General features: G+C 34.1%; 1 protein-coding gene across 1 annotated transcript; it reads right to left on the bottom strand.

Moving 5' to 3' along the window:
- Positions 1-1,734: 1,734 nt before the first annotated feature.
- On the bottom strand, positions 1,735-23,664 carry LOC126842891 (elongation of very long chain fatty acids protein AAEL008004-like). Its single transcript, XM_050580106.1, has 9 exons — positions 23,316-23,664; positions 20,300-20,440; positions 11,616-11,806; positions 6,297-6,377; positions 6,158-6,214; positions 5,366-5,471; positions 5,113-5,249; positions 4,830-5,015; positions 1,735-2,860 (listed from the first exon to the last, which is right to left on the bottom strand). The coding sequence occupies exons 2-9, from the start codon at positions 20,358-20,360 to the stop codon at positions 2,741-2,743; spliced, it is 939 nt and encodes a 312-aa protein (XP_050436063.1). The 5' UTR covers positions 20,361-20,440; positions 23,316-23,664; the 3' UTR covers positions 1,735-2,740.
- Between the last annotated feature and the right edge of the window lie 2,211 nt (positions 23,665-25,875).

The following is a 25,875-nucleotide window of genomic DNA, read 5'->3' as shown; positions in this document are numbered from 1 at the left end:
TGGCCACGCAGGATGACTCAGCCCTAGGTCAAGTTAATACGGGCCTAATGATTTTGTTAATTACACCACTCGTGTCTTGTCCTCCTGGTCGAGATCTCTCGGCTCGAGGGTACTTTTACGACTTGTAAACAACATGTACAATTTTTTTTGGTTTTCCTCGACTACCGCGTTCGTCCGGGTCAAGAAAGGGCGCAGGCGGCGCTAAGATTGTATTGTCCAAATAAGACTCGACCGCCTCCGCTTTAATTAGTGGCGTACACACGTCACGACAAGGTCTGTTTTCCCCATTTACTATACTCGTTTTTGGTGTTTGGCTTACCTATATTTTGTTTGTTGTAATGGTAGTTTTATTTCATTATTTTTAATACACCAGCAAACTGTACGTACCAGTATGCCGCCGCCTTTGGCTTTAATTAAACAAAATCATAATTTATAATACTTTTGTCAAAGTTAAAAAAAAAAAAATAATGTAATTCACTTCACACGATAAAATTAAATTTCTACTGAATTATCAGTTGGTTTTCATTTTTTTTTTTAGCAGTTATGACGTGAAACAACAAACTTAATGTTTTTTTAGTGTATCATTTAAATTATTATGTCCAACGCTGACCTTATTTCGCCAAGTATTTTCATTGAAGAAACTGAAATTAACGACCAAAACACACTTTCCGCACGACCTTGTAAACACTGACGCTGCAGTTATAACAGCTATATTACATGGTTTAGGTAGCATGTATATATATGTATATATATTTATTAAATTATAATGGCGTTAATTATTGGCATGCACCTTAATTAAACCTTAATAACGCGTTACAAAACGGACGGACAGTAATAGTGTACACAAAATGTGGTATCCAATTATTTTATTATTTATTTATTTTTTTTGCTCCTCGAGGTCAGACTGTTGTGTATAGAGTTGCCTAGTGCTATCCGGTACGGATTGAAAATTCCAATCTCGATATATTGATAAACGGTTCGCAATAATAAATTGGTAATTACCATAAAAAAAAAAAATAAAAAAGTGCATCAATTTTTCAAAAGTACTATGTTTTTGCAAAATAACAATTTTTTTTTTTGATTTACATTTTTTTTTTACTTTCACATTAAATAAATACACTTGTATAGTATGTTATGTTATGTATAAAAGTTAAAAAGATTAAAACACATAAAATCTTCAGCGGTTTTTACACCATTTTTAATAGCCATAAAAAAAAAAAAAGAAAAAAGGTAATGACTAAATTGCATATATAATATACATATATACATATATAGACGATTATATGTATATATATAAAAAAAAACACAAATATTTATATATTAATAATAATAAAGAAACAGCCGATTCAGAAAAGTACAATGGCCTCGCATTCTTAAAAATCTATATATCGTTCACACTAAGGCAGCATCGAGTCCTAAAGTATTTTTTTTTCCTTATTTTCCTTTACTATATTATATAATATAAATACACGAGACAAGTAAAATTAAAAAAAAAAAAATCGTTTAACATAACTTACGCAAAAAGGTAACATAAAAAAAAAAAAAAAAGACGCTCAGTAATTTATCTACAACGTATAAAATATAAAATATAATATGTATAATAATAATTATTAGCGTTTATTACAATAGTTAGTTATTATACAAAAACAAAACATACGGTAATATCATCGTACTGTTAATTACAATTTTTAATTTTTTTTTTTCAAATATATTTTTGTACTGTATTATTGTACTAAAAAAAAAAAAAAAATCCTTTAAAGCGACAAAACGATGAAAAAAAACTGAAAATCTGCGTTCCGCAATTTTAACGTAGCAAATTGTTTTTCTTTTTTTTGGGATTTTTTTTTATATAATTTATTATATCGTTAAATTATTGTTTCAAAACCGACGACAACGTTCGTGTATCGTTATAGAGAAAAGAAGAGTATAAAAAAAAAAAACAAGAACAAATTTCACCGGGACGGGCACCAATAACATTTTTTCCCCCAAATTTTATCGAAGAGAAACGATAAACAGGTGCGCCCACATTGAATAGAGGTAATATAATTAATATAAAATTGATAGAAGAAAAAAAAGTATCGACGGACCTAAAACCCATCCCCTAAAAAACGTTTCGAAACACGAAAAGAATATAAATAATAATAATTTTAATACCTGTTATTAATAATAATAGATAATCAAGCGTCGTCGCACACACGGTTTTTATATAATAATAATTATTATGAAAAAAAAAAAAAATACATATATATATATATATATATATAGGTTAATATATAACAAATATTGTTCGGTGGATGTGTGTAGAAAATTGATTTCTATTTTTTTTTTATTCTTAAACTAAAAAATTTGTCGAATTTCGGGAGAAGACATATAATATGTACATATTACTATAATATGCGAATTGACATTATAATATTATATATTGTAATATTATAGTAAAGTTGAAAGTTTAATTTTTGTTTTTTTTTTTTCGTTTGTTTTCAAACATTTCTTCCGAACGGATTTTTACATAAAATACTATATATTATATTTCTTTTTTTTTAATATAATATATACATATACATATATATATATTATTGTTTAACATTTATTATTATCATCTAATGTGCTTGCTTGTTTTTGCTGATTGAGTCGCCCGGGCTTTGTCCATTTCCAATATAGTTTAGGAACGTTTTTTTTTTTTTTTGTATAACTCGATTGTTTGTGTGTGTGTGTGGGTGGGGGGGCGGTTTTTCCCTAACTACTTGGTCTTGGCGTCTTCGGTCGTCTTGAAGCCGTTGTTGATGCCGTTCGAATAGTACACCACGTTGTCGTGCTCGTTGGACGAACACTTGCTGTAGTTGTTTGAGTTCTCGACTGGCTAATGAATGGCAAAAAAAAAACAAGCATAAGAAGTAGGTATAACCAGTAAGTCAATATAGTGAAATGGAAAAAAAAACCATCTCAACGGTTGGCTACAATTTGATGAAAACAAATAAGATCAGTTTGGTCGCGTGTGACGCTTTTTTTCTTCTTCTCGTGTACGTTTTTTATGACTCTGTTGACGTTTTTGCATAGTATTATTATTATTATTATGATTAGGTATTCCCCTTGTCGCATTCGCACAAGTTAAACGGGTATGGCAAACCGGAATTTTAAGTTGTTATAAGACACTTTTTTTTTTTGTTTCCCGGAAACCTAACCTGCATAAAGACTAATTTCAATAACCGGAGTTGTTTTTGCGATCCAAGCTCTTTGTTTATATATATGTAAAAAAAATATTGTATTTTCCATAAAAAAAAAAAAAAAAAATGACGAACAATCGGGCGTTTCGCGAAAAGGGTCGCGTTTAGTTATTATTTTAAATCAAACTTGCTAAGAAAAGAAGAAAAAAAAAACAGCAAAGTAGAGACAAAATCTTACTCGTCCGTCCAAACAAAATAAACAACTCTCTTCGCCTTACTCGGGGTGGTTTTTCCCGGGTTAGTGTTTCACGGAAAAGGATATTAAAGTGTTTTTCTCAATTGAAACATAATATGATGCAATATAGTAGTGTTTTCATTATAAGACGACATATTATTGTCACATATTGGCACATAATTATTTACATTTTTTTTTTTTTAACATTTATGCGACACACACGCTTAATTCCGGTTAGGTTGAGTTTAACCTAACCTAACCTAACCGAATACACGTCAGCACCGAGTGACGATACATCCGAGGGCACACGCATATTATTATGTAACACACGTAGTGTTAGCGATAAAATTCCCAAAGCAACTATAGACCACTACGATACAATAATAATTAATATATTCAACATACACGCGCCATCATCAACATCCGGGGTAACGTAGCGATTTTATCGGACATTTAAAAACCCATTAACGCGATTCCAAGACACTGTCGAGGTGTTTGTTTTGTTCGGATTAAGATTTCGCTAATTTTTCGCACACAGAATCGGCTTGGACACGATAAGGACACGACGATGAAACATATTAAACAAAATACCACCCAACTGTCGCTTAACCACCTCACCGGTGCGTTAACCTAGAGACGACTTATATTCGACTTAAAAGTTTATGATTTATATATATTCTCAAAGCGACTACTTGGCGACTGCCGTGACCTAACCTTGCCGAGCACGTAACGGAAAACAAATAGTCTTTTAAAAGGGGTGGGGGGGGGAAAGACAGATTTTTACAAATAACGGACTTAATGGAAAAGTCTATTGTCCCTGCCTTTCGAAAGGGAGAAAAAATCTCGTGCGAGTAATATATGTATTGTTTGCCGGGCGGAAACTCTGCAAGAGAAATACAATATAATACATATATGAAACGAAAAACCAATTGTGGTATAACACACACGACCCGGACGGCGGATAGAGTACATATTGACACAGACAAATATTACATAACCCACTGAACTTTAATTTTGTGTAAAAACTAGTTCAAGTTAATATAAAAAAAAAAAAAAGTTTCTCGAGTATAACATTGCATACAAATAAAAAAAACACGCTCATTCTAAAACCAATACTAATATGACCGACCTGTTAGCTTCGCGTCGGAAAAAGAAAAAGTAATCAAGTCCAGTTTAGAGTTATTTGATTAAAACTTAATTAAGTTAATGGAGAAGATGGAAGATGGAATTTTATACTAGACCAACTCAAACTAGTGCTGTACTTGCACTGATATTTATTTGAGAAGTTTAAAATAAAAGACAGTTGCTTTCGGGAAGCTACTTTTTCGGTAGAACTTACTCATCAGATAGACACCTTATATTATGTACTTAAGTGGCCAAACAAAAATAAGGCAAATACCAAAGACGAATGCCGTCGTCGTGCTACTCACCATGCAAGCTCCTTCGTTGGATGATCTCGGTTTGCCGTCCTTGGTGTACTTGGATTTGTAGAAGTCTGAGAACAGGAACAAGAACATGACGCCGTGCAGGCCGATCCAGATCATGAAGCTCTTCGGGTAGTTGCACTCGATGAACAACAGCTGGAACTGGTGGATGAAGATGCACACGAATTGCAGCTGTAGCAAGACACAAAAGAAAACGGAGACGGCAATGAGTTTAGTGCGGCGGCTTAGACGAGGGGAAGGACGGGGAGGGAGAGGTTCGACTACTCACCATCTGGAACGAGGTGAGGTACTTTTTCCACCAAATGTATTTTTGGTATTGTGGTCCCATCGCCGACACCATGTAGTAGAAGTACATGACTATGTGCACGAAAGTGTTGAGCAACGCGAAGAAAGTACTATGACCGCCTGCAAAAAAACACCGAGTATTAAGTAAAATACAAAGAAAGTATGAAAACACAAGAAACCGGTGCCGGTTTTCCGTGTGGGCAACAACACCATATGGGAATTGCTGCACTGCTCACCCGGTGCGAATTTCATTCCCATCCAAACGCTCATGGGCATGCATCCGTGGTGGATGACGTGCAAAGTGGACACCTGTTGGTTCTTTTTTCTCAGAATGAAGAACAACTGTAATTGTACGAAAAAAAAAAAATTATCAGAAATCGCAAGTCTTTGGCGGCGGCAATGGATTAGAAAATAAAATAAAAAATTCCTTCTAAAGCGTACACGAAAACCCGACCGCGGAGCCGATCGATATTTTCCACCTCGTTATCCTCTCAGTCATTTCTCTCCTTTCCCCCCCCCCCCGGTGCCGCTTCTCCTTTAGGGTCCGGCGTGTGCCCTTGGTAAGCACGTACGCATACACATATACGTCTGGCAATTTATTTCCAACGTCACACTTTTCTCCCGTCAAACGCCGCCGGAATCCCGTACGCGTGCATCCCATTCCCCGATCACAAACGGTATGACGCGGTTCATAATACAGGGTGTCTCAAAAAGAATGGTGGGGTTTCAAACACGGCTGTAGGTTGTAAAATATTGGACCTACAGCGCTCCGGTAGGGCTTGAATGAAAGAGGGAGTCGTCAAGTTTCGAATGACTGCGTTTGAAACCCCACCATTATTTTTGGGACACCCTGTATAATCATACTTATATAATTACAACCACAGCACTTTTGGCAAATTGGAAAATTTTCCCATTCCATTCCATAATATATAGTCTTTTGCCCACTACAGGTGCACAACAACTCGGTGTAAAATAGAGAGAGATGGTCAGATTGCGGGCCTAGGATATTTTATAAATACTGCGCTTACCGTGTCGAAGAATTCGGTGAACTTGGAAATGTAGTACCACCAACACGTGCGAGCCATCTACAACGGATTAATAATGTATTATTAAAATGTCTTTATAACCACACACAGTATTGAAAATAATAATAATCGAATAACTCACCCGCAAGGCCATCGGGCTGTTGGAGTAGTCGACAGGTTGGCATTTCAGACTGTACGAACCTCCCCATCCGCTCATCATGTACTGCAAAAACATTATTTTCAAATTAAATATGAATATATATTTTACACACAAACGCGCGCTTTGGGGTATTAAACGCATTAATCGTTATTATCATCATCATTATAATTATTATTATTATTATTATTGTTGGACCTATCTGTCGACGACGGCGACAGTTTTGAATTTGTCTGGCGTCACGCGCGCGGCCTTCTTTGTTTCAACTTCTCGTCCAAGCCACATATTATAATCTAAGTAATATACACACAGTCGTTTCTTATACTATTTGTGTATTATTATTATTATTCCCCAGAGTAAAAAACCGAGGGAAAACCTAGTCAAGGCCGGCCCAAGGCAAGACTAATCGAAATCGTTGAACCACCGCACACATTTTATCGTGCGTTTGTCCGGCGACAATAATGATAATAACACCAGTATTGTAATAATACAATTTACATTAAGTATAAATATTGTTATAAAATCACTAGGCGGTTGGCAAGCATAAAAAAAAAACAGAGATCTTCGATAACGAGCAAACGCATCGTGTGCCCCTTCCACCCTGTGAACGACAAATAGACTTTGACTACATACCGTGCATGGATTGATTGTAATTAAATAGTATTTAATGGTACTTTTATAGACTATATCGGCCAGCAACAGAGATAGGTCGGTCTGGTTTTCATTGTCAGACATCGGCGGGAAACAGCTCGAGAGAAGTTCATACTCTTAAAAACTCTCACTAGAATTCTGAGGTGACCTTACTCGAGGGCTATGCTATATGAATATTAAGGATTCTTGTCCAGGTTCCCGCAATCCCGCCAATGTCTACTAGATAGTCCGAGGCAAAAATTCCCCCCTCCCCCCCCCAAAAACGGTTGCTCCTACAATAATTCAATGACAATATTATACACGAAGACACACATAGACTACGTGTATTTGGGTCACGCGCGTGCGATTGATTACTAATCACTATAATGTGCGAATAATGCATCTAATATAAAACACAACAATGTCAGACACCGGTCGCCAACCGGTATGCCTTTATACACAATGCCCAAGGTATAGGCATAGCCATAATAATGTTATATACCTATAATGATTATTGTGGAGAAGAGGAGTAGGGCCGAGCAAATACGCTCCAGCAAACTCTGCCAAATACCCGACGATTTCACGCATGTTAGTCACTATATTGTTGCATCCCAATATTGGCTATTGTCTCTCGATTAGAGTATTGTTTAGACGATTACGTTGTTGAACACATTATAATAATACTGTAATATGCAGGTACGAGTGCGCTAACCAAACTGTTTTGCGCACTGGACGGTTCTATTTTTTAAATCCGGAAAAAGTTTAGTTAACTTGAATAAAAAAATATTAGATAACTCTGTGTTTCAGCCAACTTTATATCTACACCTAAGCACGATATTGTAAGGAAGTGTGGCGTGGAAAAAAAAAAAAGAGTGAAAATTGTCCAGAAAACACTTTAACCGTCCAACACCGTCGTTGGCGTTCAATTTTGGTTTTACTGTGTAAGTATGCAAGTGTAGACTTGCCAACAACATCTGTTTGCATTGCGTAACGTCACGAAGGCCGATATATACGTCGTCACTTTCTTGCGATCAACTCGGCAACGGGTTGGGGAAAAAAACCTCTAAGCGACGAAAGATGAATTTAACATTTTGATTCGCAAGCCAATAATGTGTGAAAGTATTTTAATCGTACGCGTAACAAATGATCATATAGGTAATATGCGAATATTATCGTATCTGCTGGATATTTCCCAAAAACGACCAAAAGGTCATTCCAAATTAAAAACGTACTCCCGCTGAACATACTACAACTTTTGTACAGGTATGATTTATTAAAATATCCATGTTAAATGACGATTTATTAATACATTTAAATTTAAAATTATATACTCGTGCATTATTATGTAAACAGCCGTTAAATGGAACCAAAAAAATAAAAAAAGGAAATTAAATCAGAAATAAATTCGACTGATCAATCTAAAATAACATCGGCCAATGTCATATCGGTAAATTTATTGTTTTTGTTTCCTTTGCTTCGCTGAAAAAGGTTAAGTAATTTATCATTAGTGGATTAACCCTACTGTTGTTATATTTTTTTTTTTTTACACAATAAACCATTACATTGAATTTACCAAAAACAATATGTAATTTTTTATTTTTGTCCAACTCGCGATTGACCTAAATTATTTAACTACGACAATTTTGCCGTCTACAGCAGCACACAGTATTGATTTAATTTGGCCTCACGACAAAAGCTTGAATATTAGATGATCTATTCAAAAGCTAACCGAACTTTTCTACACAAAGTCAGTTTGTACACGTCACAGTAGTCAAATTTTAACGCTTTAAAAAAAAATATAGTAACCGGAGTTCCGGTAGTAACATTAGTTGTACATTTTGCAATAACAGCATTTATAAAAATAATATAATCACAGTACAGTGAGCGGCTATGTGTAATTGCTAGAAGAAGGACGACGCTTGGGAGTTAAAAAAAGTAAACAACAATTAAATAATAACATTAACAATAATTAAAAAAAGAGATTTAAGTCGGATAAAAATAGAAGTTAAAACGCGTTGGTAGTTTGATTCTTGCATGTTGTCTTGGCCGACCAAAACTGTACCAACGTTATTGACGTTGTGTTCAATCGCAAACATAATATTATAAAATACTGTTATTATGGAAAATATAAATAATATATACATAAACGTGTCTCCCGTTGTTTTCATAAATGTTTTTGTTCATCTAACGATAATATATTATGTGTAGTGGATATTATAATTATAATGTTTCGATTTGGATAATGTGCGCGTACACGACGTTTAACCTTGTCGGGAAACCGGAAAGCACACTTGGACCGGAGAAAAACTATATAACCCGTGTAAAATATAATAAAAATAATACAATAATGACCGAGCTAAACGTGAGAATCTATACTAGTCATGTAATGTTGATGCTAAGTTGTGCCATATCATGTTATCAACACACTAACGACGTTCTAGAGAGAGAGAGAGACTGGTTTCGCCTCGACACATCTCGGTCGGGTATAATAATATGATAAAGAACCAGTAAGTCAAGAAGCTTAAGTTTTCTGGATTTATAATCGAATTTTAATTACTGTTTAAAATATTATGAACAAAGTTAGGGAAACGCTTAAAGTATTTTTTTTTTTTTTTAACAATTCTTAAACCCGGATTAAAGAAAAACACACAAGTTTGCAAGTGCTGAAATTAAAATGAAAAAAACTCAAAACAGGTTGGGAAAACGGAAATTGATTCAAGGTGATTTTGTAAGTCAGAACGATTCTAGATATTCCTATTTTGTCGCTGCGTAAATTATAAAAATATGTTCACTTAAGTCCGGACGACAAAATTCAAGTTAAAAGATAGAAACAAGTTTCTACAAGTGTACGGATAATGGTCCGAGTGTCCTCGTCGATAGTGCGCAATATTGACAACAAAAAACTAAGTATAATAACAATAACAAAAGTGCAAGTAGTGTCACGCTGAGGTCAGGTCACTGCCGCTTATTTAAGTCTATAAAATAAACCCCATGGGTGGCTTTTTTTTTTTTACTGTTCATTACCTCACTGCAGTCGACCAGTTAGCGGCAAAAGAGAGTATCAAAAACCAAAATTCCGTAATTCCCATCAACTAATGAATACAGTGAGTTATACGAATTAAGAACTGGATTTTTAATTGAATTTTTCAAGCCCGCAAATGTCTCCTATAGTCCTTGTTGAAAATCTCATAAAATAAAATATCCAAGAACCCAAAGATGCCAATCGATAACATTCCCTGTTTCAAATTTAAGATGGATGCGTTGGCTTTGTTGCAAACAGATCAAAACTAAAAGACTTTTCAAAAAAAAAAAAAAAATACCCAAAACTTTTTCTTCTTCCTCCCCTTTGCCGGCATATTTTCATTACCCATTCCACGTGCCTCTGTATCTCTGTATCCATCCGTTTGACGAGAGCTTACAAGTGAAAGATGAGACAGGTTATCCTTCTTCGTTTCCGAATTATACACACACAAGACTACTTTTTCTGTTCACCTATCTGTACCTCTGCCTCTATACTAGGGTCCTAATCTTTCTTAGCAACTTAACTAGTTAATTTTTTAAATTTATTTCTATTCTTTCGAAATTCGTTTTGCTTTTCCTGAAGTCTTTTTATTCAATGACGCCTTCTCGTCTTTTACAACTGATCAGCTTCCAACTACTTTTGTAGTTTTTTCCTTAATGCTTAATTTTGAGAACGCTAGTTGCTTTTGTTTCAAAAACTCACCAGAGCCACGCGGTAATTAGGGGAAAGGTTTGTTTGGGCATGACCCATTTACCCCACCACTCGGTAAGAAAACTGACCCGCTGAGAGCCGAGTGTGTGTGTTTTGTGAATGGTTATCATGGAGACACGTCGGATAACACTCCAGCCGAATTCTTTTGGTTTTTTTTTAACGGCGACAACAATATCGGTATCGTACACTTTCGGTTTTCATAAGAGATGAGCGATCAACCGCAACGGCGCTCAAAGGTCACGGTCGTTCTCCCCAAGACAATAACACTGTATATAAACCCTAACCAGACGATGATTTAATTTTGATTAAACGGTCCAACACCGCTGAAGTAAGTATACATACAATGGTGGAAGACGGGGCGGCAGTACCGAATAGTTGTTAAGCTCATAAATAATACAATTTTAGTCGTTATAATAACTGGTACTGGTATAGAAAAACTTGCCATCCGTTTCATAGCCGTCATAATGTTTATTTTTTTGGATATGCATAAATACACCCATACTTTTTGGGTATAGATTTTATTTTTTAGCCACTTAGATTTCAGGCGGATAGAGTGGGAGACAGGTTTCAAGGAGTTTCGAAAAGAGGAAATCGAACGCGGAAACGCCATAACGTGCGGCGGCGTTCTTCGTGTGTATTATTATATCGTTCTTAGAATATTGATCATGCGATGATGGCGACGACGACGACGATGACGATAAAAAATAATATTACCGTGTTGTGCCAATAACGAATTCCAGTCAGACGATTTTGAGTCTGTTTCGCATATTGCCCCTCCCCTCCCCCCCTTCAAACGAGCGCTGCAAAATGACTATATCGGGGTATTGTGGGCTGCACACGTGACAAATAATAATAATGATGTAATACAATATATAATTATCATCGTACACCGATGGTAATTATAACATTGCCGTGACGATAAATTCACCGGTTGCGCTCACCTCGTAGAATATCCAAGCGCTGAACGCGGTCTGTATGGCGTTGTACACTATGAGGATTTTTCTCATCTGAAACGGTTTTCGGTTCTCCATCAGTCTGGGTCCGAGCACCTTGGCGAAGTACGCGTAAAACAGGCATATGAACAGCGTCGGGAACGGGCTGTATAACATGGGCCAGCCGTTCACTCTGGGGTCTGGCAACAAAACACACTCATAAGTAATGAATTTAAAAACACAGTTGCGACATAGTATAGTGATAATATAATTTTTATATTACAAATATACAATATTATCTGGCACACGTTAAATTAGGTGGGGGGGGGAGGCTCACTCAGTCCCCTTACTTTTGACCCAGCTTAAAAAGCTGACGCTTCGGAATTGGTAAAGCCAGTAGTTGGATACCGAACATTTGCCAGAATTAAACTGAACAAAAAAAATCCTACCCCGTAATTTTACTAACTCTGTCAATGACTTTTTGCCACTTTCCAATCCTGCGTAGGTCCAAAGTTTATTTTCATTACTTTAAAATGCAAACGAACATTTTTCTTCAATTGCGGTTCACAAAACCGTAACTCTACTACTGAAACGCATTTATCTGTATTATCTGCTCATGTGCTGTAGAGGGGACTGAACCATTAACTATAAAACTGTCTCGCTTAACTCCTCGGCGACTAATCATTCTACTTTCGATTTAAACGGCCAAGTCCTGATGCGAGTACATCTCGTTACCACTAGACAACTTTAAGTGTTTTTCTTGTGGTTATATTTTAGTATCTACTCGTAGTGCTGTTAAACAGCAGTTAACATGTTAAGCCATTGCTTTCCAACGGATACCGTCGACTTAATAATAATAATATTAAAATATATAATATCATATTATTTTTTTTTCATGTCGATTTGAACGATATTCTGACAGTTAACGCAAAACACACATTACATTTTGCAGGGCCGCACACACATGGCATCGATTTTAACCGTTGGCCAACGTTTACAGAAAATGGAAATAGATTTAAAAAGATATCATATTATACTGTCTGATTGATGTATGCTATAATATTACTACGTATTGACACAATGCATTACATATAAATATTACATTGCATGTACAACGTGCCCCCCCCCACCAATAGTTTTTAAATAGACATTGACTTGTTAAGTTCGAAGGCACGAACCCTGGCAGCGTCATCACTTATTATGATTATTATTAATATTTAATATTGTTTTACCTACTTGACTTGGCGTAGGTGTGCAAGTGGTAACCCGGCTAATTTTTTTTTTTTTGTTTAAGCCCAACAAACGTTGTCAAAAAAATTGTTTTTTTTAGAGTTAATGAATACACGACAAACCTATTTGGGTTGGGCCTGTTATTTTTCTATAAAAAAAACTATTACGGCCAACTCTGCAGAGTCCCGTTTTTATGTATCAATAACACCTCTCTCTCGATAGTATTATTCGTGTGCACATTGTGACGTATGTCACACTGATTAAAAACGTCAGAGTAGACGTTGAAACATAAATAAACATTTTCATTAATGTAATCGAACGTTTCGGAGGGAATACATTAAACAAATTATTTCTTCTAGAGTTCACAAGTTTTTTTTTTTTTAATTAACAACCTAATCGTTAACATAAACCGAGAGCTTTACTGCATAATGTGTTTTTACAGGAAGGCAAACTAATTGTTTATGCAATTATATTAAGTACAGGCGACAGAGGCGGCGCGCGGTGTCAACTTTGTACTTAACTTATTTTTCACACACAAAGACAAACACGAAGGTTCAAATTCGTGACACTCGAAAGTTCCGGTTATTTATTAAGTATGATCGGTTAAAAAAAAAAAATAATACAAATTCAAACAAGTTACACGTCATAGGAAAAAACGTAAATTACAACATGGCATACATAATTAACACAACCGTCGCTTTTACAAATAATTTCAACTAGATCGGATATTATCTGGTGAGCAATGAAATAGCGATAAACATTAATGTAATAATTAGGCTAAAAATATTATATTTCCTGTCAACTATAAGATTACACCTAGACCTGGAGGTACTACAACGTCCATTTTAAATAAGTTTGATTTACCCGGTCTATTGAAATTAAAATAATTAAACCTAAATTAATTAAAGTAATCAACTAGTCGAGTGGAAATAGTAGATGGGGTGGCAATTAAGAGCCGGAAAAGTGACTGAACAATGCTTACACCGTTTATAAATGACTCGTTAAATAAAAATCTAAATAACAAGTGAACGAAATAACGTATAGTGACTATATATAAAACTGAGAAAAGTGATTAACTACCATTCCTGTATATTGTGTAGAGTATTTAACACAAATCGTATAGCTCTTGCGTACACCTTGGGTTCTTGCGACAAACTAGCATGCTCTATTATTATTATTATTATCATTATAAAAATTCGCGTAGTGTACTTGAACCTAAGACGAATACAATGGGCGTGCTATTTGTCAATTGATTAATGGCGGCAGAAGTAGTGTTTTCTCTTAATCTCGCCTTACATAAATGTAACGATCGCTCGACCGAAACGTTTTGATAAACAACGCGAGCTGGCTATTAAGAGAATTAAGTAAAAACAGAAATAAAACCGAAACTTAAAAGCTTTACCACGTTATTATCCACAACAATGTTTATCAATCACTCGGCCCCGCCGCAGCTTTACCTCGACTTTTATAAAGCAAAGCGACTACAAACCGATTGTAACGGATTGCTTTTAACCACGTCGAATACAAACAAATACCTAGCTATTAGATACAGAGTTGACAAAAAAAAAACCCAAAGAAACCAGCAGGTTATTTTGGTTTAAACCCAGCAAGACGTGTTATTGTCACTTAGCCAAAATTATAAGCTTTATAGCATTTAAGTTTACCCAAAATCCTAACTGACTTGGGCTTTTTTATGTAAAAAAAAATCCAGGTTTTCTCCAAAACGAAACAATGATTTTGTGAATTAATTAATACAATATTTGTTTCAATCAATCAAATACTTTTTTTTTAAACGGCCTAGCTTAACAATATAAGTGCAATACAATACACAATTTTGAACAAAAAACTAAAACCGAAAATATAGCTATCTATAGCGTAAATATTATTTCGCGTCCGATTAAGGGTTGAAAGAAATAGTTTTCAAAATTAGCGCTGTCAAGCATAAGTTCTAGTTATTTCTGATTTGTATACATAACTGTTTACGCATTTTGAACGCACTACATGCACGGCAAGAAAAAACAGAAAAAAAATGTACAAAGCAACAAACAATACCGTCGCGTTTAAGTTATTCAAAGTCCGTACAGTCGAACTAGGTACGTCATACCGCGACATCAAAAGTGCATAACAATGTTGCCGGTTGACATATTATATTTACAGCACAGTATAGAAGACACTGCAAACAATCTGTTTGATTCACTCAGACCGGATCATCATTAATAAAACTTGCGACCGACCTGAGCTTGTCGGCCCCCATGGCCGTGTATCGATCCGGTCGTCAAAAACCAAGACTTTATATAAATAACATATAATAATAACAAGAACCGGCGAAATATGATCTCCCTCCTCCTCTGTCAGTATTTTTATATCTAAGTATATATATATATATATAATTGGACTTTTCTGTATACATTAAACGACTACTCCGGGTGTATCGTCACCGTTAATGCTTTTGGCAAGCCATCACAAAGAAAACAAGCCGCCCAAATAATGTCGTTCGGCAAAGCCCATTATATTGTATTTTAAACATTGCATTATATCTTACCGGGCGGTATCGAAGGAAACGACGAATTGCTTGGCAAAACCGTATTACCGACTTGAAACGACTTAGCGCGAAGACCTTGCGGTCATTTCGATAAACGTAGTCGTCCGTGCAGATAGACTTTAATATGTATTGTACAATATTGCCGGTCAGGTCTAATAATCCAATATACATAATAGTAATAGGCAATGGCCTCGGCAAGAGACGACCGAATTTGCGAATTCCACCGTCGTCGATCAATAACAAACGTCATTGACAATAGAAGCGGCGACATATTACTGCGGTATAGTATATTATATTATACACATGATATTAGAAACACTAATTTAATAACAGGAACATGTTATTATTTTAATATTATGTATATTGAAAGACGAACGAGCGCGGTTTTCATTTTTATTATCGGTTCGCTATTATAATAACAATAACAGTTTACACCTTTAAATGAACAACGCTAAAATTTCGCAACTGTGCCTTTCATAATCAAGCCATTTAACTAGACGCCATATGCGAAGTAGACATTGTTTAAATTCATCCTTAATTATGTTTAGGAATCCGTTTTTAATTGAAAACAGCGGAGAACGCTTGATAAGAACTTGCTCTCATCTATCAAACTTATTTAACCACAGTGGACCATACAGGTAACTAGATAACAACGGAATAGACGAATAATAATCTAAGTTTCAACTTCTATGAAAACTAATTGAATTAAAACCACCGTAATTCGATTTCAATACCGGTAAGCCGATATTTTATGCCCTTAATATTTGTATAGTAATATAATATTTTTCAGGCGATGAAATAACATACAATACATCGTTTAAATCAAAACCGGTAGTATAAAATGAATTGAATACCTAAAGAATGTATAAATTGAAAACTATCGATTTGATAAATATTTTACACGTCATTACGAATAATTGGTCATCCACATACAATAACAATAATTATTAATGTCGCGTTAATATTAATAACATATTATAGAGGCTCGATAAGTTGATATTTTACTGTGTATTTTTTAACTGTGGTTTTTCGTCGACCGCATCATTTAACCACTATAGTATCTAGAATTCGCAAAACGACATAGACATAAAACTAGAATGTTAACTTGTGATAAACCGTGAAGTCATCACACCCACTATTTTTAACAAGACAACAATAGTATGTTGTCTAATAACAATAAATTTGTTGTTTTTAGAATTTTATAATCGAAGTAGATTTTTTTAGTAGAATTAAAGTAAATTTTACAAACATTATTAATAAATAAAATATCAGCTACAATGTGTGATGCAGAATTATGTTTTTTTTTTTTAATGTTTTTATTATAATATACGTACATAGATAATTATTGATAAATATATGAGGAAATAGAATTTAAACACCAGTTGCTCGTTGAAGTTTAGTGCCTTTAGCTAACCGTTGAAAGTCCGAAAATATTGTTTATTAATTTCTGCGAATTACATGATTGATTGTCCAGGATGCCGAGTGCATTGAAGAGTGAAACGTTTTTAATTAAAAGCCACACCCAAAAGTATAGTTACTTCGGTCCTCTGAATCGTATACATTAATATGCTAATAGTGTATTAAACTTTGATTTCCGTTTTGATAATATCCCCAACTGAGAAATTATGTACATGAATTTTGTTTTATTTATTTCATTCTTTTTTGCAATCTTACTGTACTGTATTGCCCACACAATACCGACAATATTTCCTTTATATAATATTATATTTTAATCGATAATTCTGTATTTTAAATTTTTGTTCAAATCTCGAAAATTTGCAGTTAAGTGTTGTTATACTTTGTTATATTTGCTGTTTTTATTTGTGGATCTTTTAGGGACAGCCCGACGCTGTTTACATACCCTTAACACGAGCGTATCATGACTACACGACTTTGGCTCAGCCGTTTAAAACGAAAAGGGGGAAAGCAGCAAGATACGAGCGATGATCGAGGGGGAAAGTACAGGAACAAGAGACTAAGTGATAAAATATTTGAGACGGTGTATAATACAGCAAAGAAACAAACACAGACAAACACAGGCACAACTGAATAACCAGAATGCCAGCGATAACAGCAGGAGCTGTGCTAACCAGAAACGATATTCACGGAACGTTGTACACTTTCTACCGAAGTAAACTATCTCTGATTGAAACTGCATATACAGATATACTTATACATAGCTACCCATCTATACGTGTATATTATATTAAATACCAACCACGACAGGCGTTCGATGAAGCGCGAAAGTTAAAAACTTTTACACAGAGGAACTTACTACTCTGCACGCCAGCAACAAAACACTCGATTACAACGATAACATAACACACGAATAACAGGCATGAGGCAACGGGTCTTCCACATATTATAGGTCTGAAGGTAAACACTACTTTTGCAAAAGGTATTCTGTGATACTGTGCATAGTTAGATGGATACTGGGAAATTTAAAACAAAGTTTTTTGCAGGTATAAACTAGACAGCAAATCAGGGGTAGGTATATCGAATTCGATACGGTAAACGTACACACATAGACCCTAACCTGTTATAAACTAAGACATTTTAGAAGCTACCTCTTATTATTTATATCAGAATTTACAAGTTTTGTTTTATGATTATCTATAATAAGAGTGTACTAATGTATTATATTATATAAAAATGTATTATAATAATAGGAGGTGCCAATATTATGTAAACTCTGCATAATTCGTTTATTGCTGAAAACTTGATGACAATACAATTACGGTTATTATTTTATAAGTTATTTTAGTATTAAAAATTTGATTTAGTTTTTTAAAATTATTAATAAAAAGGGAAGTAGCCGAATAAAAAAAGATTAAATGAGCATTATTGTTCAATGGCTTATTATAAAATCAGCTGTTTGGCCCGTGTCCAATTTCCGTTCTCAAATTCCAATAAAATGTATAAATTAAATGTTATGGATTATTATTTGTTATACAATAGATAATATCTAGCAGCGAGAAAATCTCAGTTTTTTTTTTTAATAACATTTGTCATGAAATACCACGCACGCGCCGAGATGAAATAGGTGCTATAATCGACATAGGCAAAGCAAAACTATACACCATAACCTAATAAAATGAACACTACTTAAATACTGTACACGTGTACCTGAGCAACCATTTAACGATCATCAATTAACTATTCAAGAGCAACAGCTCTGTCGCTAGACCTCGTTAGCTATATATTCGAGTACCTATAATAAATCTATAGCTCAGATGGAGGCGGTCCGAAGAAATTTATTATAATATTATTATTTAACGTTCTACAAAATACTAATCTACACCTTTCCCCGGCAGCGCAAAAAAAAACATTTCTTTTCCTGATATTGCAGCCAGACGTTTCCCATTTACCGAGTGTGGGTAAGCTGAGATTAACGTAATAGTAATAGGCGATTTTTACATAACATCCGACGATCTCACACGCACACGCTTTAATATAATATTATAAATATAAACGGAATAAGAAAAAAATATGACAACAACAAACGCCCCAATTCAAAAATGCAACAGCTGAAAATAATGTAAAAATAAAAAAATACAATAAATAATATTATACACGAGTTTAGGAGTTTGTAAATCGTTTTACTTTCAAATTAAGTTTGTTTTAAAGTGTTGCCGTTAGTCGAGAATAACGATGAAAAACGGCATAAAATTCTATAAGGAATAATACTGTAATCCAGAACCAAAAAACGATAAAGGCAAAAATTAGATTTTGAAGTTTTAAATAAGAATAAACGTGTTAAAAACATTGAAATTCGCATAAGAGAAATATCTTAAGCAATTTAAATAAGATCTCTTTCCTTAATCATAAGAAAAATAGGGTATCTCCTCCAAACTAAAAAGTATCTTTATTCGTTTTCCAAAAAAATGTAATTTACGATGAATTTTCATATTAAAGTTAACAACCTTTGTTGTTTCGAATTATTAAGTTTCGGCTCTCGAGTATAGAATTTAAACTTTATATTATTTTAACAATTCAAATGTGTCCAAACATACTTAGCTGAAGTAGAAAATCGAAAGTTAATATGCTTATTATAATTCTTAATCAGTAAACGTCCTTTCACGGCCGAGTATTTTATTTTTATTTAAAACACTTAAAACTGATTGTTTTCTTTTTATTGGCGTCATCAAATTTACAAATTATTTAACTTGGAAAATATCGATACTGCGAACAAAGTATGTTAATAATATAATAAATAAACGCATTTTTTTTTTAGCAGGGTTTATTATTAGTGCTATAGTTCAAGTACCTCAACTATGTATATGAAATAGAAGAGATGACGTAATCTACTTCCTAACGTATCTGACCTTGCCTAATTTGTTTACAACTACTCCACTTTACCCTAGAAATGGTAGATTATAGTTTATACAGTTTATATCGCTCAAATTATATTGTTAATTTTTGTTTGGTAGTGGAAAAATTATTATAATATGTGTATATTCGATGGTCGAATATTACTGATCCGAAATTATCCATAACCCAAAAATAGTGGTTAGTGTAAAAAAGTTTTTAATTAATTAAAAAAATAAAATCTGTACTTTATAAAAGCTACAGCGTTCGGCAAAGTTTTGAATTATAATATTTTCGTAATCTAAATTTATAGTAGGATATTAAAATATATCTTAATCTCTTTTACCAACACTCAACAGATCTTTTTACCATCCATTGGCAAATGAGGGAGAGCTGGCATATTTCCTATCCATAGCCCACTTTGCCTAAGCACACTAGCCCCCAGGCCGGCCCTGCTTTTACGTATTTAATGTTAATGTGCTCAATATTTTTTTACATTATTATTAACAAAGAGACCGGAATCAAGATACACATGCGGTTATGTCCGTCTTGACTCCGGTGACCATTTTTTTTTTTTAACATTATGTATACGACAAAAACTATAATAACTTACCGCTCTTGTTGTCCATTATATCATGGTAACTGTCGATAATGTTTAAGACTAGTTGTGCCATTTTGTAGCTTTGGGTTGAGATGCTTGGTTCCGTTGAAAATCACTGGTGTCGTCTCTTCGAATTCGGCGGTCGTTGTTGGACTGAAAACGCGAAAACGGCAATTAAAATTTTTATATCATTCACGACAAAACAAACGCAACAATAACAATATTATTCGAAGACGGACGGACAAAAAATACAAAACAAAAAACAATAATGATGTCACGTAATGAAACGAAAAAAAAACAGGTAGGCAGCAAGTATACCTACACGACCTGACGTGACTCTAAAAATGTACAAGAGAGATTTTTGAACCAGGAAAAAAAAATGATAACCGTATGTAATAATGCGGGGTGCGCAATATTTACAAACAGGAAGCGCTAAGCCAGCAAGTATGCATCCATAATGGCGAGTAGTATAGTAAAATATAGTGTTACTACTAGTAGTAATAGTAATAGTAGTAGTAGTAGTAGTAGTGGTACCTAGCAGAAGTTGTTGTGGAAGAGCACGGTAACGACCGGGCGGAACGTGTGTACAACAATAATATTACATATGTTTTGTGTATAATATATATAATATAATATATAAAAAAAAAAAAAATTATAAAAAAATATACACTTATACCGAGATGTGATTTATAAATAAACGCGAGAAACAGGTCGGATTAGTTTTAGTTGACCTCCTCGGTCGTGGCCCTAATACGGGCGGCGGTAGCGGTTGCCCTGATGTAATTGAGACTCTCGGTTGTATTGTGTCCGTATATAAAATAATTATTATATATTAAATACATGTAATTAATTATCGACCTGTAGATATCAACGCGGTGAGCTATCACGGACGACTACATTTGTGCGCCGTCCATAAAATGACGTTTTTTGTGCGATCAGGAAGGAGGGAGGAAGTAAAAGTGTTAGTATAGCTATGTGTTGTCTCATCGTAATGCCAAGCTGTTACGCAAAGAAACCGCGTATTAGGGTTTGTCTATGGGTGTGCACTCAATCGAGGTTACCTATAAACTATAAAATATAAAATTATGTTCTTCGAAAGGGTTGAACTTGAAAAACAGTACATGGTTTTTAGAAAAAATACCGTTGTCACAGGTGGTCGAATACAGCCAAAATACATAGACTTTTTTGTCACTAGTTTTATTGATATCATTAAAAAAAAACAACAACAACAATATAAAACTCAATTTTAAACTGCAAAGCATTGTTAGACTAATCTAAGTCAATGTAATAGTGATAAACTTTCTTCTGATTGCGCATGAGGGCTTAGGTAAAAAAAAATTCATGACAAATATTTAGCAGAAGCATTTGGTAAAATGGACAGCGATATATTTTTATAACTTTGTATTAGACACAAAACAATTGTTGAACTATTTATATTCGATTAGAGATTCATAATCGTTATTTTTTTTTTTATAAATATAGTAGTATTTAAAACAAATATTTTCCAGTTATTAATTAATCAAGCAACTGTTTATTTTTCCTGACTTTTAAAACTTTAAAGGTTATACTTGGGCAACGTTTAACATTTGTAACAAAATTTCAGTGCTTATGAATTATTGGTAAAGTATTCGTTATGAATCCTTTGTAAGTAAGTTAAACGCTATACGTAGAGATAGTCAAACTAAGATCCAGTCAATTTCGCTAAGATTGCAATGTATTGTTAAGTGTTAAAAACAAGATAAACTGACACAAAGCGGTTATATTTTTTAATAATTTATAAAAAAATGTATCATTCTTAAATTTTAGTTTTACTGACATGTTTAACTTTTGGTTTTTTAAAACAACATTTCATATTTTACAATAGAATAACTTAATAAAAAAAAATAATAATTATGACTGCACAGTAATCAATTTTGAACAATTATATAAAATAAACAAATAGTATGTCGTTCCTTGTCTACTACTAGATGTGCAAACACTTGGGATTTTTCTAATGTACATATAAGCCCAATAAAAACTGTAGTTTTGGTTGAATATCAAACATTTGCTGGGTTTAAACCAAGAAATCGTCCCATTTTTTTTTTATTTAATTGTAGGCTCGTGTTTTCTTTTGCCAACTGTCCGGTCTCACATCGAGTTATTTTTCATGAAAATAAGGGGCTTTACTCATAGTTTTTTAACGGATATCACCCTGTATGTATATATATATATATATATATATTATACTCCCGCTTAAATCCACCCTCGCGCCGACGATTTCCCTATTATTTTTAACTGTTTTGTTATAATGTACATTTTGTTGTTTTTATACGACTCCTCGGAACGGTTTTTAATGGGAAAAAAAACGTGGCACGCTATTTCGTATACATTGTACCTATATATTGCAGGGGATCTATCAGGGGTCGGTGGTCTACCCTGACGTCACCGTGCGTCAAAACGTCGCGGTCTCGTGTCCGTTCATGATTACTACAACTCTACAACCTAATAATGATATTTAATACCCCTTACCTACAAAACAGAACACGTTATTGAGTTAATCGAAAAAAAAAATAGTACAATCATTTTAATGTTATTAAATATTTTAACCACACGTGGTTAACGCAATCTTAAAGAGTATAGAAATTTGTGCGTACGATTTTCGAATTCGACCCACGTACTTTGAGCACAGCGCACACACAACATAATATGACCGACCTTATATTATTTTCAAACGTTGCCGGTTCAATCCGTGGAGGTGTGTTTGGTGCGCTATGACACACGCATAAATACATAACGATTATGATGACGAGACACGCAAAAAAAAATAATAATAATTTAAGATAAAGAAATGAGAGGAAAAATTGGAAATGCTGAGCTTTTTTTTTTTTTTACTTCTGCGATAATAAGTTATACAATTTATTGATTTATTACTGTAAGACCGTTTTTCGCAGTCTCTTAACACGGGAAGCCCATTAAAAAATGTTGCCAAAAATCGAGCTGATATTTCGAATCGCATAAAAAAAAAAAAATTAATTGTATTTCTTCTAACCTGGTAGTCGACGACAAGCTGCTGCTGCGGTCGTTGTTGTCTTTGAAGGTAAAAAAAAAATTATATATTTAAACGATCGACGGTCCCTCGGACGCCGAGGATCTCGAGGAGAGATCTAAGGATTCGCGCACTACTTAGGCGATCGACGTCGTTTTGCTGACCACTAGTCGTCGTACGCGTAATTTATACCGACGCACGATTTTTTTTTTTATGCGTTTGAAACGTTTAAATAGAATAATAACAATATTATTATTATTTTTTTGTATTTACTATTTTCGATAACGAGTAAAGCAAAACGACGATAAGCCGCCCCGGACGTTCATTCGCACGCAAGCCACGCGGTTGACTGGACCGATACCGCCGACGATTATTATAAGAGCCACGGAGGCGACGGCGGAGCGCCAACACTAAGGAGAGGGAACGACCGAGAGCGGCGGCAATGGTAACCGGACGGCAGTATAATAACTACCGGTATAATACGTTTTTTTTTAATTTTTTGTTTATTAAAAGGACACGGCCGGATCTTTAGGGGAAAAAAACCCCGAGGGAAGCGACCGCGAAAACAATTAAGGGGTTGGCGGACGCGGCAATCATCCATCGACGAGGCAATATTATAATATACACCGTCGTCTCTCCCGTTTTTACACGTAGTGCATTATTTTTTAAAAAGTGTACTTTGTTTTCATCGACGAGTACTTGCATACTACGGACATACTTAAAAGGATAAAAAAAAAACCCCGTAGTAGTCGACAAACAGTAAGCGTGCCATCTATAACCTACATAATGGTGCATTCTGTAAAACGCACAATAGGTCCCTGATACTTTATGTATTTAGCATATAACCAAAAACACTACTTTAATATGCAAAAAATAACATTTTTCAAAACCAAGTTATTAAGTTTTATAAATATTGTAATCTATTATCAAAAAAATAAAAAGTTATAAAAAGATAATAAGAAAGCCTGGGGGAAAGGCAATATATTAACAAACACCACTGAACTCTACACTTGGAGTTAGCTTTTAACAATCAGATAAATCTCAAGTTAAATGATTCAACGCATTATCTATTTTTAAACCTACCTCTAAATTTAAAAATTACTTATTGATGTATCCGAACGCTTAACATATATGTATTGATGTGTGTATACTGTATTATTACATGCATTCGCGTGTAATTTTTATATAGCTCCTCTCACAGGGAATAAAAAATAATTCACTGAGATTATTTTTGCTAAATAATTGTATATTCATACATTACATTTAGCTTCCTTTGGCGCTAAATAGGTACATGGAACAATACATAATTTGTTCGGGGCAAATAATTAAAGAGCCAGCTCAATAGTATATTGTCATAATTATAGTCGAATACAACTTATACAATGTAATACCATGTTAACGTTGAGTATTTTTTAGTATGATTTAATTTTACAAAAATAGTAATCATGAAATACGGCGGTAGATAGATATTAATTTAGTGTGGTATATAATACAATTCATAATTATTTGCACCCATTGAACTCATTCTTTGTGGGCGGGCTTGATACGAAAATACCAATTCAGTTTATCGTCCAATTTATTATTAGTTAAGAAATTAATACACGGGCCAGCAATATGCTTATATTTAGTTTGTTACAATCAAAATCATTAAACCTAAATAGTAACTCATTAGTTAATTGTTTTGTTGATATTTAGATAACCTGTGATATCTAGATCGATTGGATGTCACACATGCGTCATAGATTCCTTTTTTTTTTTTAATGTATAGAAACGACAAGATACTGACTTAGCAATACAAATTGGAAACTCAAATATTTGTACAAAACGTGTATGATGATGTTAAGTGCCTATTGCTATACATAACTAAATTTCTAAAAAAAAAAAAATACAGTCATCACACCTGTGCACTATGCTATGGATATAGTCTTTTTTTAATCCATAACTGAGAATTAAGATGATATCGTTGATTTTTGACATTTCAGTGGACACTTCTATTAACTATCCAACGATATTAGGGACGGACGTAGGGGAAATACATATAAATCGTTTGGTTATTTTCAAAATGTCAGTTTATAATGTGGTTTATTTTTCTACTGTCAGCATAATACACAGGGCTTGCGGCGGCTCACTCAAGAGCTCTTGGAAAGCTCTGGCAACCCGCCAGACCTGTCTACTGCCAGCGAACCAAATTTTTTTTCCTATCTTGTCACTTTTCCGCATACGCATAAGAATGATTTAATTACTATCATAATCATCATCGATCACGCGATTAAGCTGTTATTTTCACATCAAACATACTAAAACGATACATCGACCCTGACAGAAAGCATTCTTTATTAAATTTAACGCAAATCCGAGAAGGTACATGTTTTTTTTTGCACAGTTCACACTATAACACAATTACTACTCGACCGCTTTCTCTTCTATTATAGATCATATTGCAAAAAAATTGAAAATAATACAATGGAGTATATCCCCCCCCCCACCTCCAAAAAAAAACCCGCCTGAGGTGCGAAGTGTATATTCTAATTTATCTTGTTTCTCGTTCTTCTGTTCTGTCTGG

This window comes from Adelges cooleyi, unplaced genomic scaffold (genome assembly GCF_023614345.1).
Source record: "Adelges cooleyi isolate 19-005CV unplaced genomic scaffold, UGA_ACOO_1.1 ACOO_flye_CR_arks_rails_tigmint_CR_PRNA_574, whole genome shotgun sequence".
Taxonomy (NCBI): domain Eukaryota; kingdom Metazoa; phylum Arthropoda; class Insecta; order Hemiptera; family Adelgidae; genus Adelges; species Adelges cooleyi.
This window is presented reverse-complemented; position numbering and strand designations above follow the sequence as displayed.

Excerpts from the sequence above, each read along its gene's own strand:
- LOC126842891 (XM_050580106.1), bottom strand. The coding sequence starts at position 20,360 with ATGGCACAACTAGTCTTAAACATTATCGACAGTTACCATGATATAATG. Across the intron at positions 11,807-20,299 it reads TATAATGGACAACAAGAGCG|ACCCCAGAGTGAACGGCTGG; the intron begins GTAAGTTATTAT and ends TTTTGTTGCCAG. Across the intron at positions 6,215-6,296 it reads ACAGCCCGATGGCCTTGCGG|ATGGCTCGCACGTGTTGGTG; the intron begins GTGAGTTATTCG and ends AATCCGTTGTAG.